At 46.2% G+C, this 16,259-nt stretch overlaps 1 protein-coding gene across 2 annotated transcripts; it reads right to left on the minus strand.

Moving 5' to 3' along the window:
- Positions 1-52: 52 nt before the first annotated feature.
- Positions 53-15,695, minus strand: ZNF805 (zinc finger protein 805). 2 transcript variants are annotated; one of them, XM_017885451.1, is made up of 4 exons: positions 15,424-15,695; positions 12,382-12,508; positions 8,366-8,461; positions 53-3,248 (listed from the first exon to the last, which is right to left on the minus strand). In XM_017885451.1, exons 1-4 carry the CDS (start codon positions 15,451-15,453, stop codon positions 1,618-1,620), a joined length of 1,884 nt encoding a protein of 627 aa, XP_017740940.1. In that variant the 5' UTR covers positions 15,454-15,695; the 3' UTR covers positions 53-1,617. The 2 variants fall into 2 exon arrangements, with proteins under 2 accessions (XP_017740940.1, XP_017740941.1); XM_017885452.1 differs by lacking the exon at positions 12,382-12,508 and having other exon boundaries at positions 15,424-15,507.
- Positions 15,696-16,259: the final 564 nt, after the last annotated feature.

Below are 16,259 nucleotides of genomic sequence, written 5' to 3' on the forward strand. Positions count from 1 at the left end.
AAAAAAAAAAAAAAAAAAAAAAAAACAAAACAAAAAAAAAAACAGTTGAAGAAAAAAAAACTACAGATTATCACTCATGAAATTAGAGGGAAGCTTCCTCAACAAAATACTAGCAAATGAAATACTGTAGCATAGTATATAAACAAAATTATATACTCCATGAGCAAGTAGGGCTTATCACAAGGATGTGAGGCTGGTTCAATACACGAAACTCAGTCAAGGTAACACATCAACTGACTACAGAAGTAACATGACATAATTAGATCAATCAGTGGAGAAAAAGCAAGTGACAAAATTCAACACTTATTAATAACCAAAAAATCCCAGCAAATTAGGAATAGAGAGAAACTTTCTAAACTCGATAGAGAAACTCTTTGGAAGAAACTTTCAACATCATATTAATGAGAAACTGAACATTTCCCCCCAATATCATGAACAAGGCATGGATAACGTGTCACTATTTGTATTCAACATCACACTGGAAATCCTACCTAGTGCAGTAACATGAGAAAAGCAAATAAAAGGTGTACAGATGGGAAGCAAGAAATAAAACTGTCCCAAATTGCAAATGATATTTCTATGTTTAAAATCTTAAGGATTATCCCAAAGGAAATGGCAAGAAATGATGAGTTTAGAAAGGTTGCAAGACAGCAAGATGGAAAAAATGTTTCTGTATACTAGCCAACATCATGTGAAAATTGAAATTTTAATCAATGCCATTTACAATCACGCAAAAAACTATGAAGCTATAAATCTTATTTTAAATGTGCAGGAGTTATACTGTGTAAACTATAAAACAGTAATGAAATATATAGAAGAAAATTTAAATAAATGAAAAGATATGCCATGTTCATGAATTGGAAGGCTAAGATGCCAATACTCAACATACTGATCTACAGATTTAACTCAATTATATCAAAATCCAAGCAAGAATATTTGAAAAACAGAAAAATCAATCCTAAAGTGTATATGGAAAGTCAAAGAAACTAGGAATGCTAAATGAATTTTAAATAAAAATAAGACAAAAGAAATCACATTACCTAATTTTGAGATTTACCATATAGCTATAGCAATCAAGTAAACCGACAGATGGGAATCAAGAAAAATTCTCAGTGTTAGTGTTCAAAACCCATTAAAAAAGGATTTTTTTTTTAAATCAAAGACTTAAACAGTCTTAAGTGTTGGAATAAAATGTGCGCATTCATGTTTCCTTTAATCCTTAAATATGAAAGTATTTCATAACGCAAGCCTTCATATTTCTCATAAACAATGCTTCTTAAGAAGAGACAATGTTGAAGAACAAAGACATTCAGTAAGTTTCCAGACCTTCCCTTACTAACTTTCCTGACGTGGGACAGAAACGTACATATAAGACAACAGTATAAAAGAAGCAGTGTCTGCATTTCATTTTTTCTATGTCACCTCTTTTTATAAAAATTCCTGAGATAACACTGCACTGTAAACTAATGACAAAGATGGAGCTAAAGGTTTTCCTAAGTGCATAACAACCATTGGGTGTTTTTCCAGGATGAATTCAGATGGAGAATAAGGCTCTAAGCTGTGTGATTTTCTAATATGACTCCTTAGGTGACAAATGACATTTGGCAACAGGTTTTCTCACAGTGAAGACACTTGTGGGGTTTCTCTTTGGTATGTATGATCAGATGCCATGTAAGATGCTTCCTCTTGCAAAAGATTTTCCTCAGTGGTGACATTCAAAAAGTTTTTCCCCAATAAAAGTTCTTGGATGTTGACTGAGGTCTGCCCACTTGGAAAAGGTCTTCCCACATCGGTTACACTGATAGGATTTCTCCCAGTATGCATCCTTTGATGCTGAGTGAGGGATGAGCTGCGACTGAAGGCCTTTCCACATTCACTGCACTCATACGGCTTCTCTCCAGTGTGGATGATAGAGTGTCGAATGAGGTTTGTGCTCCAGCAAAATGTTTTCCCACACTCAATGCATTCATAGGGCTTCTCTCCACTATGAATCCGCTGGTGCCTTGTGAGGCCTGACCTGCGGTTGAAGGCCTTTCCACACTCCATGCACTCATAGGGCTTCTCTCCAGTGTGGATGCTGAAGTGGCGAATAAGGTCTGCCCTATTGCTAAAGGCTTTCCCACATTCTTTGCACTCGAAAGGCTTTTCTCCAGTGTGGGCCCTTTTATGCAATATAAAAGTAGAGCAGTGGGTGAAGGCCTTTCCACATTCATTACACACATAAGGCTTCTCCCCAGTGTGAATCCGCTGGTGCCTCTTGAGGTATGATCGGTGGTTGAAAGCCTTCCCACACTCGAGGCACTCAAAGGGCTTCTCCCCAGTGTGGATGACATAGTGGTGAATCAGGGCTGCGCTCTCACAGAAGGCCTTCCCACATTCACTGCACTCATAGGGCTTCTCCCCGGTGTGAGTCTGCTGGTGCCACATGAGGTATGACCTGTGCTTGAAGACCTTGCCACATTCGAAGCACTCGTAGGGATTCTCACCACTGTGGATGATGTAGTGTCGAATGAAACCTGGTCTATCTCGAAAGGCTTTGCCACACTCTTTGCACACAAAGGGTTTTTCTCCAGTGTGGCTCCTGTTATGCAAGACGAACGTGGAGCGGTGGGTGAAGGCCTTTCCGCATTCACTGCACTTGTAAGGCTTCTCTCCACTGTGAATCCGCTGGTGCTGGGTAAGGTGTGACTTCCGATTAAAAGCCTTTCCACACTCCATGCACTTATAGGGCTTCTCCCCAGTGTGGACCATGTGGTGCTGCAGGAGGTATGTACTCTTGCTAAAGGTTTTTCCACACTCTGTGCATTCATAGGGCTTCACTCCAGAGTGAATCCTCTCATGCCGAGCAAGCAGACGTTTCTTGTTAAACACTTTTTCACATTCACTGCACTTAAAGGTATTTTCCTCTTCCTGAATCACTGGATTTTCACCTGATCCATGAGAGTCACAGTCACGGACATCATCTCCTAAGGAGACCTGATCCTGTATAACCCTTGAACACACACCATCAGCTGTCCCTAAACCATCATGTTTGGGGCTCACTTTTCCAGGAAGCTTCTCCTTTTGGGAATCTAACCCTGGTCTCAAGTGTTCTCCCTGCATTTCTGAAAACCCATCCTGATCCTTGGGTTGCCCCAACTGGGAGTCCCCTGAAGCTCCTTGTGTTAGTTGTCCCCAGAATGAGATTTCTTCAGACAAGGCTAGCTCACAGGTGGTAGGTTCTGGGTTCTCGGGTTTTCCTTTGTCACCTGAAAGAAATCCAATACACAAAAGGGCCTGTTACTAACGTAGAAAGAGAAGAAACAAAATCACCACTTCAGTGAAACAAATGAAGTTGTAAACGGTGTCTTTATGTCTGTTATGTTTTGCCATCTTGAACCCCAGGTCTGTAATTTGTTTCTTTCTTTTCCTTGGATTCCTGACTCCTTGAAAGGGAGACCAGGCAGAGAGACTGGGTGAGGGGACAGGGCCTTGGGTGGAGATACCGCCTCAATTCCAAACTGAGTATTTATATAAAGGTAACTCATTATGGGTTCCTAAATAGTTTATCCTAAATAGATGACTCTGGCTGAGGTCTGGTGGCACCAGAAAGGCCAATCAGTGAGTAGAAGGTTAGGTCTCTGAGCCACAAGATATCAGCTGAACTCTGGAAAAGGGGCGAAGGCTGGAAACTTCACATGGCACTACGGGCAATGTCTCGATCAATTGTGCTTGTGTAATAAAGCTCAATAAACTCTAAAAACCAGAGCTCCACTGAGTTTCCTGGGTTTGCAATGCTCTGTGCACATATTTTACATATCAATGCTGGGTGTGTAACAAGTCACCAAGGAAGCTTTGTGTTTGGAACACCCTCAGCCCCATATCCTGTGTCCTCTTCTAATTTGTATGCTTTGTCTGCAATACACAAAACTGTGAGTATAATAGGTTTTAGAAAGTCTTGTGAATCTTTTTAGCAAGTTATGAAACCTGAGGGTGGTTTCAGGAAGTCCCCGAATTTGCAGTTGGAATTAGAGGATTTGGGCAGACTTGACAAAGTCCTGGAGGACTGTGTCCTTAATTTTGAGTTTGGCTAATCCTGGGTAGAAAAAGATCAAGGCAGTTTTCCAGTAGAAGATACCCAGTGAAGTAAGTCCTACTGGTCACGAGAGAAAGTGGAAGGTCACTATAGCCTTAGGAGACAGAATATGCAAATGAGCTATAGCACATGAGAGGGTTGTGGTGATGAGAATCTAGGGAAAGAAGAGGCACAGGGGAACTGATTCCCAACATCCTGACCTAGGTGACAGCTGTGAAGAGCAGTGCCACTCTCAGGACAGGGCTCATAAGGCAGAGGTACCACTCTGGCACAGACACAATGCCAACTGGAAATAAAGAAGAACAGAGAGCTCAGAAATCCCCTTGCACACAGATGGGGCTTTGGTAGATGGCAAGGAGGCACAGCACCTCAGTGGTGAGAGACTACTAAGGAAATAGAGCTAGAAAAATTCGGTACCCACATGGGGAATGGAAATATTGTATTCCATCACATTCTATACTCAAAACCAACTTTAGATTGATAAAGACTTAAATGCTAAATGGCAAGTTTTACAACTGACAATAAAATAAACAAGAATACCTCTTCAATATTAGGGTAAAGCAACATTTTTTTCCACAAGGCACAAAATCATTAATCACATAAAAAAACCATAAATCAGACTACACTATGTAAGGAACTCACTGAACAAAAGATACTTTAAAGAGAGTAGAAGGACAAAATTAAAAACTAGAAGAATATACCTACAGCAAATGTAACTGATAAAAGATAGGTATCTAGAATGTACAAAAATCAAATAAAAAAGAGAAAGCCAAAGAAGTTAATTGAAAAATAGGCATTTATCACCAAATAACATCTCACAGAAGAAAATACAGATTGGCTCAGAATCATGAAAAACACTAAACAACCTTACCAATGAGGAAAATGCAAATCAAGAGCACAAAAGATAATATTTTGTGTCCATTTGATTGGGAAAAATTGAGGGGCCTTATAGTTTCAAGTACTATAGGATATGGATCAATGGAAACTTCCAAAAATTCCTGAGAGGAATTTTTTGATATAGACCCTTTAGAAAACAGTGAGAATGATCTTGCAAACTAGAACATTTACATAGTCTATAATCCAATTATTGCACTCCAGAAACATCAAAAATGTGCCCCTACACATGTGAACGATGAACATATATAAATGTCCACAGCATCACTGATATAAAAACATGTAAACAATTAAGTGCTCAGTGAACGAATATATGAATATACTGTGAACCATGAACACTGAATTGTTGAATTTTCTTCAAGGGTAAGGAAGTCGAGCATTTTTATGTTGACTACAGAAAGGATGAAGTTACAAAACAAGCAGAATATAAGTGAAGAAAAAATGTCCATGAAAAGGTGTGATATAAACTCTTGAAAAAACTGACCATGGCCAAGGGCAAGACCTCTTCCATCAGGGGAAAAGAGAAGCTACCGATATGAGAGGTTGAGAGGAACGTGTAAGGATTGCTGATTAAACAATATAAGTAGATGATACTGTCAACATGAAAACCTGCTGATACATCAGCAGTCACATGCTGAGTGGCTGGGGAAATATTAACTGTCTGGAACAAGGTCTGAATGCTGGAGTACCCCATGCAGGACAAAGAGCTGACCAGAGGCACAAAGCAGATACAGAGATTAAGTTTTGGGAGTCTATTAACATCCCCTAGAAAAAAGATGACAAGAGCTTAGAGTAAGAGCATAAGGAGGCTGGGCGCGGCTCACGCCCATAATCCCAGCACTTTGGGAGGCCGAGGTGGGCAGATCACCTGAGGTCAGGAATTTGAGACCAACCTGACCAACATGGAGAAACTCCGTCTCTACTAAAATACAAAATTAGACAGGTGTGGTGGTGCATGCCTGTAATCCCAGCTACTTGGGAGGCTGAGGCAGGAGAATTGCTTGAACCCGGGAGGCGGAGGTTGCGTTGAGTCAAGATCACGCCATTGCACTCCAGCCTGGGCAACAAGAGCGAAAGTCCATCTCAAAACAAAGGGCCGGGCGCGGTGGCTCAACCCTGTAATCCCAGCACTTTGGGAGGCTGAGACGGGCGGATCACGAGGTCAGGAGATCGAGACCATCCTGGCTAACACGGTGAAACCCCGTCTCTACTAAAAAATACAAAAAACTAGCCGGGCGACGTGGCGGCGCCTGTAGTCCCAGCTACCCGGGAGGCTGAGACAGGAGAATGGCGTGAACCCGGGAGGCGGAGCTTGCAGTGAGCTGAGATCCGGCCATAGCACTCCAGCCTGGGTGACAGAGCGAGACTCCGTCTCAAAAAANACACGGTGAAACCCCGTCTCTACTAAAAAATACAAAAAACTAGCCGGGCGAGGCGGCGGGCGCCTGTAGTCCCAGCTACTCGGGAGGCTGAGGCAGGAGAATGGCATAAACCCAGGAGGGGGAGCTTGCAGTGAGCTGAGATCGCGCCACTGCCCTCCAGCCTGAGCAACAGAGCGAGACTCCGTCTCAAAAAAAACACGAAGGATAGGTTTCATGGAGGTGATAGAGGGATGAATTCAGGAGACATGCATGATGTGAAATCGAAAGGCTCTGGAAATGGGCTGGATGCAGGGACTCATGGAGGTGGAGGGGTTGACCCATCTGAGGTTGGATCCAGTCACCTAATCTGCCTGGATGGCAGAACCATTCACTGAAACTTGGGAGGTGGCAGGAGAAAGCAAGATCACGGGTTCCTTGTTAGGCATGTTGAGTTTTGTGCTTTCGTGATTTTCAAGTGGAGATGTGGCACTGAGGAAGGGACGATCTGGAACAGACTCTGAAGGGCTGAGCAGGAACTGCACAGACACTCAGGGTTGGATGAGCAGCTCAAGTAACCCATGCGGGCAGACGCCAAGGCTCTGCAGTGGCATCAATCCACACACCTGACAGATGGCCTCAGTGTCCTCAGCAGCCTGAGTGTGGGACAGAGGTCAAATGTCACCCTGAGGTTTTTGGAAAACAGGAGATATAGGAAGACATGGAGGAAGTACTGCTTCTTAGTGTCTGTCTGACACTAAGGGAATGGGTGGAAGGAGAAGGTGGGAGAGGCTGATAGGCAGAATGTAACTGGAAAGAGAACTTGGGAGAGTAAGACAGGCCCTGTTCCCCAGAGTTCAGAAGGAAATATAACGTATCATCACTCATTAAGGTTTATATGACATGAGTAACACTCATAGCTTATTCTGATGAGTCACTTACGTAATATGGCTCAGAAACTATGCAGTTTTATGCATTAATGTATCACATGATTACATCTTCAAACTGCCCAATGGCATAAAAATGTTTTTCTTTTTTTTTTTATAAAAATAATTTCTGGGCTGGGCATGGTGGCTCATGCCTGTAATCCCAGCACTTTGGGAGGCCGAGATGGGCGGATCACAAGGTCAGGAGATCAAGACCATCCTGGCTAACACGGTGAAACCCTGTCTTTACTAAAAATAAAAAAAATTAGCCAGGTGCGGTGGTGGGCGCCTGAGGCAGGAGAATGGTGTGAACCCGGGAGGTGGAGCTTGCAGTGAGCCGAGATTTTGCCACTGCACTCCAGCCTGGGCGACAGAGCGAGACTCTGTCTCAAAAAAAAAAAAAAAAAAAAATTCTAATAGCATTTTTCAGGAACAGACTGAGTATAGTGGACTGAGTAGGTGCTCACCAGACCATCTGCTCTTCTCCTTGGACAGGCAGCTCAGCCACAATTCCTAGACTCATGGACCCAAGTACAGCCAAACGCCCAGTTCCCATGGGTGAAATGTGAGGGGAAGTGGTATTTCTGGAAGTGGGTATGACTTCCCTTATTCCCTTAATTCTCTACCAGCAAGAGGATGTCAGGACAACCTTAAAGCAACAGGTTGATAACAGAAGGACTCTAGGTCCTGAATAACTGTGTGGTACACAGTTCCCTCCGGACCCACACAGACCTTGGTATGAGTGAAAAAAGAGTTTTCATATGTGAATCATTTAAATTTTGGAGTTTGTTGGATACAGCAGCTGGTGTTAACTTAGCCAAACTCATATACAAACTTCACTAGGGTCACAGAGTAGCTGACTGGCAAACCAGGTTTCAGGCACACAAGGTTGGAGCCCCAGGACCAATCTCAGTTCATACACCTCACTCCTCCCCAGGAGTGATGACAAGTGTGACAGGGCTAGGAGGACGGAGAAACCACTAAGGGCTCCAAGGCTCCCAAACCCTTAGAGAAGCCACAGTGAGAAGCTTCCCAAGAGATCCCAGGGCCAGTGGTCTCTATCCAGTCTCAAGCCAGCAGGGACACCGACCTCCCCAGATCTTGGCTCTTACCTGGACAGGCGTCTTGGAAGAGGTCTTCCTTCCTGGTCCATGGCTCCTGCCCATGCTCTAGGTGGTAGATCAGCTCAGGTCTGGGAACAGGACATCCTGTTTATGGAGAAAGAAAGTGGACACACGGATGTTGGTGAAAAGAAATAAAGACCTTCAATCCAGTGTGGGACTTCAGGATGGGGACCAGACCTTGGAATGAAGCTACACCTATCCATGGGAACAAAAAGTTAGCATGTGATCTGGAAACCAAGCACAGGCCATGTCATGCTGCCACAGAATCACTACTCCTAATAGTAAGTCAAAAACTAGTATTTGTAGGCTATAACCATGTCCAGGGGACTATGCCAAGCATTTAAATGCATTATGTCATTTCAAAAGTGAACAATATTTACGGAATATCTTAGAGAAAAAGTGATACACTTTAAATATTAAATATTGATTCTTTTCATTCAAAACAAGGTATGTATCTTCATTGATCTATTCTTTTTTTTTTTTTTAAACATCCTAAGCGATGTTTTATAATGCTCTTCCTCTAAACCAAAGACTAAATGTGTCTGTTGCCCAGGCTGGAGAGCAGTGGCATGATCTCGGCTCACTCAGCCTCCCGAGTAGCTGGGACTAGACGCGCGTGCCACCACGCCTGGTTAATTTTTTTGTATTTTAAGTAGAAACGAGGTTTCACTATGTTGGCCAGGCTAGTCCTGAACTCCTGACTTCAGGTGATCCACCTGCCTCGGCCTCCCAGCGTGCTAGGATTACAGGTGTGAGCCACCATGCCTAGCCATTAAATGAGGATTCCAGTTGAGGATTTCCTCACGGTATACCCAGGAAGTCCATTATCATAATCAACACCATTTTGTTGACAAAGAAACCCAGGCTCGGGGAGGTAAAGTGATTTGCTGAAGAGCACAGAACTGGTGAATGGCTGAGTCAATAAGGACACCCAGGTCCTGCCATCTCTGTCTGTGTGTTTAACCACAAAGCTCCACAATGCTGCCCAGAAAGTGCCAGGTCAAGGCATGCCCCTGACAATAATCATGACGAGGATGATGGTAACAGTATTGGTGGCAACAGAGATTGTGATGGCTCCCAAGACACAGTCTGGTCTCCCAGGTGCTGTTCTGAGCCCTTTTCATAAAATAACCCTTGACCCTGGCAACAGCCCTGGGATGCAAATAGGATAAGTCCTCATTTGAACAATGAGAACACTGAGGCACAGGCAAGTTCAGTAACGTGCCCAAGGCCGTGGAGTTTTTAAAGAGCAGAGCTGGGGCTGGACACCAGGGTTCTGGCTCCAAACCCTGCTCTCCCAAGCAATACACTACAGAGGAAACCAAGAGCACCAGAGTGGGTGGCAGAGGGTGGTGACGAGGCCGAGATGTGAGCTGGAGGATTCACCCTCAGGGACCAGTGGCCAGGGTGAGGGGCGGGTCAGTGACTCCAGACCCCAGCATTTCATGAACCATTCAAATATTTAAAAACTGAACGTCCTATTGTGATACGGTTACATAAGGATATTGACAGAAACTTCACATAGCAGCACAGTGGCTCACATCTGTAGTCCCAGCTACTGGAGAGGGTGAGGTGTTAGGATCACAGTGAGCTATGATCTTGCACCACTGCACTCCAGCCTGGGCGACAAGAGTGAAACCCCATCTCAAAAAAAAAAAAAAAAAGTTCACAAAAGAAGAATTTTTACTACAAAAAAATTCAGTGATGGTTTCATAAAATGAAGGTGTTTCATCTGTGCTGAGTAAGTTAAACTGGATGAGGGACTCATAGGAGTGGCTAAGTTTTCCTTATTTGCTGAGGACAAGGATCCTGTGAGAAGAAATGGAGCATGAACACTGCCTGGAACAGGCCTGAGACACCCAGTCAGTGCTCTGGGGATCTGGACTGTTAATTGCTTTTCTTTTCTTTTCTTTTTTTTTTTTTTCGAGATGGAGCCTCACTCTGTCAGCAGGCTGGAGTGCAGTGGCGCGATCCCAGCTCACTGCAACCTCCGACTCCCTGGTTCAAGTGATTCTCCTGCCTCCACCTCCTGAGTAGCTGGGACTACAGGCATGCGCCACCATGCCTAGCTAATTTTTGTATTTTTAGTAGAGATGGGGTTTCACCATGTTGGCCAGGCTGGTCTCTATCTCCTGACCTCGTGATCCGCCTGCCGTGCCCTCCCACAGTGCTGAGATTGCAGGCATGAGCCACCGTGCCTGGCCTGCTTTTCCTAAAAGTGATCCACTTGTTATTTTTCTAGATTTCTTCAAAAATGGAATCCTTATCACTCTGGTAAATGGAAAATCCAGAGTCACTTGTCTTGATGGCAGGTAACCATGAAAAAGCAGCAATAAATCAAAACAACGTATACAAAAATTAGCTGGGTGTAGTGGCACCTGCCTGTAATCCTAGCTACTCAGGAGGCTGAGGCATGAGAAATGCTTGAATCCAGGAGGCAGAGGTTGCAGTGAGCCAAGATCACACCACTGCACTCCAGTCTAGGCAACAGCGAGACTCTGTCTCAAGACAAACAGTGCTGTTTGGTCCCTGTGAGCTCATGCTGCTTGTTCAGGGCTGTGAGCCTAAGGCTGCTCCCTCTGTAGAAAAGGGGAAGTTACCAACAGTTTGCAGGATGTTAAGACTCAGCACTAAACCAGACTTTTCCTCAAATGCTAAGAAGGCAAGACGAGATGCAATAAAAGAACAACTTCCTTGGGTGTCTCTCAGCACCAGCTGATATAGTGTCTGTCCAAGCACTCTCTGAAAAAGAGCTTCTCAACCTTAGCACAACTGACATTTAGGTTCAGATAATTCTTTGTGAGATCGGGGGACGAAGAGGAGAAAGGATCTGTCCTGTGCATTACAAGGATGTTTAGTGGCATTCCAGGTCTCCACCCACTAGATGTCAATGTCATCATCTTAGCTTTAACAACCAAAATGTCTCCACACATTGCCCAGTGTCCACTGAAGCTCAACATCGTCCCTGCTTGAGAACCACTAGCTTAGAAAGACATGAACAAGGTAAAGGGAGGAGGCTGTGGTGAGAAAGGGGCCTCCTCAAGATTTGGTGGTCAGGGAAGGGCTGGGTGAGGAGGCAATGGCGGTGCTGAGAAGCGGCGGCCATGAGAAATGCTGAATTACCCTGAGAACACTCATCAAACAGAACAGCAAATGCAATCGCCTGAGGGGGGTGGGCACTTGGGGAAATAGCAAGAAGCCCAGCAAGGCTGCAGCAGAGTGACTTTAGAATCAGAGGACACGAAGGTGATTAAAGTGTTGTTTAGAGTAACACCTGGTGGTACGGAAGGTCAGTCTCCTGGGGGCCTGCCTGACTCAGCCCTTCTTGGAGAACACCCCACCACCCTTGACACCACAGACTGCGCTGTGGGGCAGATACACAAGCAACCAGGCCCACCCAGGCAGATCCTGCTCTGGAACTCAAAAAAAGAACTGCAGACGGAGGCCAGTCCATGCTGGGCAGCGGGTGAGAGACAGAGGCAAGTATGAGCTGGAGGTGGAGCAGCATTTGCTGCCTCAAGCACGCCCCACAGAGGCCAGAGAAACAGACAAGAAATCTGGAGGGGAAGGAGGGATCACAAAGAGTAAAACCTGGGGTGATTATTCTTCCCTTGAACTCGCTGAGGCAGAAAAAACCATACAGAGTAGACAGTGACATGAGCAGACCCAGAGAGAGAAACTAGGACACCATCGTGGTGGTTCTCAGTTCCTACTTCAACCCTTCATAACATACAGCTGGAAATCCTACCTTTGGGGTCTGCAAAACACCCCATTTCCTTCCACCACCTTCTTCTCCTTTGGCTGGGAGCCAGAGAGTACACTATTTCTTGTCCAAAGTGATACAGGGAGACTGTTCAGGAAGAGGTGAGTGTAGAAAATGACTGAAGTTGTAGGAAGAAGGCAAGGCAGGTTCGAGAAGCCTTCTTAACCCATCAGGCCTGGAGTCAGGGGATGGAATGAAGGAGGTGGCAGGTCCTCTGCATGGTGGAGGGGGAAGGCCTTACCCAGAGATACCAGGAGCCCACAGTTTTCCAGCATCACCTCCTGGTACAGGGTCCGCTGAGCTAGGTCCAGCTGCCCCCACTCCTCCTGGGTGAAAGTCACAGCCACATCATCAAAGGTCACAGACACCTGAAATGTCAAATAGAGGTAGCAGAGTTTGCCGTGGGACTGTCGTATGTGGTTTGCTGGAAAAGGTGCAGCAAGATCAAGGCCCAAGTCACTGAGGGACCTCCTGAGGGCCTAACTTTGTACCAGGCTGAAGGACGAAGGCAGACATTGCTTTGGACAGATGACTGCAATGTAAAAAAGAAAAGCGTCCTATACAGGAGCCATCAGAGAATGACAGAAGACAATGGCAACAACTTGTAGACAATTAGAGTTCGGGGACATCAAAGAAATGAGGAAATAATGACAATAATAATAGCAATAATGCTGACAACCACAGTGCCTGAGCCTCACTGGTCCAGCTCATGCTGAAGGCTTCATGTTCTGTTTTAAAGCTACTACAACTCCCAAACTCTGAAGTCAGACTTCTCACGTTTGAATCCAAACTCCTGAAACTGACACTTGCCAGTTTTGTGACCTTAGGGACCTCATTTATCTCTGCCTCAATTTTCAGATTAATACAGAGTTCCCATTTTCCTAATAACAGACATAAGTTATTCAGAGCTTGATGGACCTTGGGATTTTATTAATCCTCCCACAGCCCCTGAAGTGTTACTAAACACCACCGCCAATCACCTCCATGTCACAGTCGCTGACTTGAGGCTAAGGGAGCTCCGCGGATTCTGCTAGTCTTTTGTGTTTTCTGTTTTTCGTTCGTTTGTTTGCTTTTTTCAGAGACAGGGTCTCACTCTATTACCCAGACAGGAGTGCAGTGGCATGCTCAGAGCTCACTGTAACCTCGAACTCGCGGGCTCAAGCAATCCTTCTGCCTCAGCTGCCCAAGTAGCTGGGACTACAGGCATGCACCACTGCGCCCAACTATTTCCTTTTGGTAGAGGTGGGATCTTGCTATGTTGACCAGGCTGGTCTCGAACTCCTAGCCTCAAGTGATCCTCTCACCTCAGCCTCCCACAGCATTGGGGCTACAGGTGTGAGCACCAAGCCCAGCCAGAGTTTCACATGTTATAAGCAGAGACAGAATTTTAACCCAGGTCCCTCTGCTTCAGGATTTAATACTGTGACCCCAACAACCCTCCATCACCAATGTGAATCTACAATACAGTTGTGAAGCATTTCTACATATTTTTGCTATTTAATCTATTTTAGTAGCTCCTGAAAATATCCCCAAGACGTGGGCAAAACCCTCATCACCAAATTCAAGAGTGCCAAATGCCGGAGGAGTGGCAGTGCCTGGACCAGCTCATCCTCTCCCCTGGACCCCAGAGAGACTGCATAATGAACCATCAGCCTTTTCCTTCCCTGAGTCCTGCCAGCAGGTATCCCTAAGGCCAGTGTGCTTCAGGACCAGGAAACTCAAGTGGCTGAGGATAACACAGGCTGTGGTCATGAGAACCCCCGCTTATGACTGGCCAAAATGCCTTATGGGCTGAAGGCAGGATGAACATCCAAAAAAGACCACAGGATCTTGCCCTTCCAGGCCATGTCTCAGCAGGTGGGGATGGGGGTAACCATGGTAACCTCACAAGTCCTCTTGGACCTCCTTAAACAACCAACACACTTTGCCCTTATCTACACAGTCCTCTCTAATGGAATATCTGCCTTTCGCTTCCGATGGCCACTGTGACTTGCTGGAGAAAGAGTGCAAAGTTCACCTCCAGGGCTTCTCAGCCAACTGACTGTAAAAACAAAGGCTCTGGTGGTCCACACACTAAATATGAATTTCTGTTATTTAAGTGCTGTGTGTCAGCAGGTAACTAAACAGGTTGGAGTCTTGACCTCCTCTTGTGTATGGCAGTGTTTATAATAGAATGTCACTTTAAGGAGATCAGGATTAAATGAGATGATAAATAATGTTCATTTCTCAGTTCACATCAAGGACTCAATGAAAGCCAACCGTTATAGTTCTTGTGTTAATATTGATGCTCTTTGTCCCCACAAAATCCTTACGACCTCAACTCAGTAGCTGTCTAAAATTTTGCCAGATTCTTTATACAAAAATGCTAGACCAAGGGCAGGTGAGAAGGGGACTACTTTAGTCTGAACTGCCACGAAAGGCCACTTCAAAGAAGTGACATTTGAGTAGAGCCAACAAGATATGAAAGGGTCTTGCAGAGATCTGAGGATAGCGTCTGAGGCTGAATGAACTGGAAAGGCGAAGGCTGAGGGATGAGAAAGAACTCTGAGTGATCATATTGGTGTGTCTGAAGGGCTGAGCCAGGGAGGAAAGGAAGGAAAGAAGGACAGAGGTGGTCAGCCATAGTGGACCGGGTAGGGATATGCAGGCCATGGCTGAGTTCTGCTTATGTGTGTGACGGCAGTCCCTGGAGCGGAACTTAATTTATCCTTCCACCAATTATTGAGCACCTATCAGAGGCCTGACACTTTTGGCGGTGGAAAGCTGCAGAAGGGCTAAAAGTGGGGCATCGTATGTGATTGGTTAGGCTGAGCACGTATGGCTTTCTCTGCTTGGTCCTCTGTTGGAAGCGGAGGCAAAAATTAGAAGAACAGTCAGTTACTAATCAAGTCCTATTTGGGGCCTACTGTTCCAGGAGTTACCGTTTAGCTTCCTGAAATGTCACCAGAGGGTAATCTAGCTCCTTGCAAGACTAAGTTAAGGCAGGCTGGTTTCCAGAGTTGTTTAATGTAGAACAGGAGGTTGGTTTCCTGGGCAGGTGGCTACAAAAAATTGTACGTCACAGTCCTATAATCTATGTATAGTCTGACTACTGTTCACTTGAATATTCAGTCTCTCAGGTACTACCACGACAGAAGATAAACTAAGTGACGAGCCTGCTCCACGTTTCCTAAACAAACAACACTACAAAGAGGAATCCTGTGGCTGTCTTGGCTTCCGGCCTGCCCAGGAGGCTTCCCTGAACTAGCAGAAAAGCAGCAAGGCCGAAACCTCGTCCACTCACCTGCGCCGGGTCCGTCAAAGCCGTCGCCATACTGGGACCCTGAGGCCCGAGCGCGGCGGGGGCTGCGGCGAGCAGGGCGGGTCTCGCGGGCTCAGCCGAGCCCCCACCCCTTCCCTGCGCCGGGCGCGGTGACCTTGGCTGACAGTCGAACTCTCCCGTTACGGGGAGGCTCACGGTTCGCTCCGAGACGCGGAGGTCGCTGTCGGCCTCCTACCTGCTCATTTCCCCAGAGCCGCCAGGGAGGCGGCCACGGAACACCGCCCCCTCCCTACAGCCGGCGTGGACGGAACCGTCGCGCCCAAATTACGTCTCCATCCAAATGCCGGAAGTCCCGCCCCAAGCTCGCGTCCCACAGGAAACGCCCCTGGACTATCATTGGCCCCAGGGCCCGCCGTCGCACCTGGCAATGCCTTTTAGTTAATGTAGTTAAATGTTCTAGTTAATGTTCTCAACAAACCACCTGCAAAGGGGGCCGATCCTGAGCCGGCAGACCTCAGTGTAAAAACCGCAGCGGGCCTACAGCCCGGCTCAGGCCTGCCTGTGTCCTGGGGGCACAACTCGGAGGCCAGGGGCCAAGCGTGAGACCGTCCATTCTTCGCCGGAGGAAATCGAGCCCCAGGAGGCAGGGACATTTGTCAGGGTCTGGGCCAGTGCAGAGACCCTAGACCAGGCCCCGGACCCTGACTTCCACCTTGCGTTATCTCCCCTACGGATCCTCTTACACAGATCAGTGGGCAGTCAGAGTAACCAAAGGGGGACGTCAGGCGGCGCGATGCGGCCGGCCTGGAATCCCAGCGCCTTGGGTGGCCAAGGGGGGCGGATCGCTTGAGCCCAGG

This window comes from Rhinopithecus bieti, unplaced genomic scaffold (genome assembly GCF_001698545.2).
Source record: "Rhinopithecus bieti isolate Rb0 unplaced genomic scaffold, ASM169854v2 scaffold_15006, whole genome shotgun sequence".
Lineage (NCBI taxonomy): Eukaryota > Metazoa > Chordata > Mammalia > Primates > Cercopithecidae > Rhinopithecus > Rhinopithecus bieti.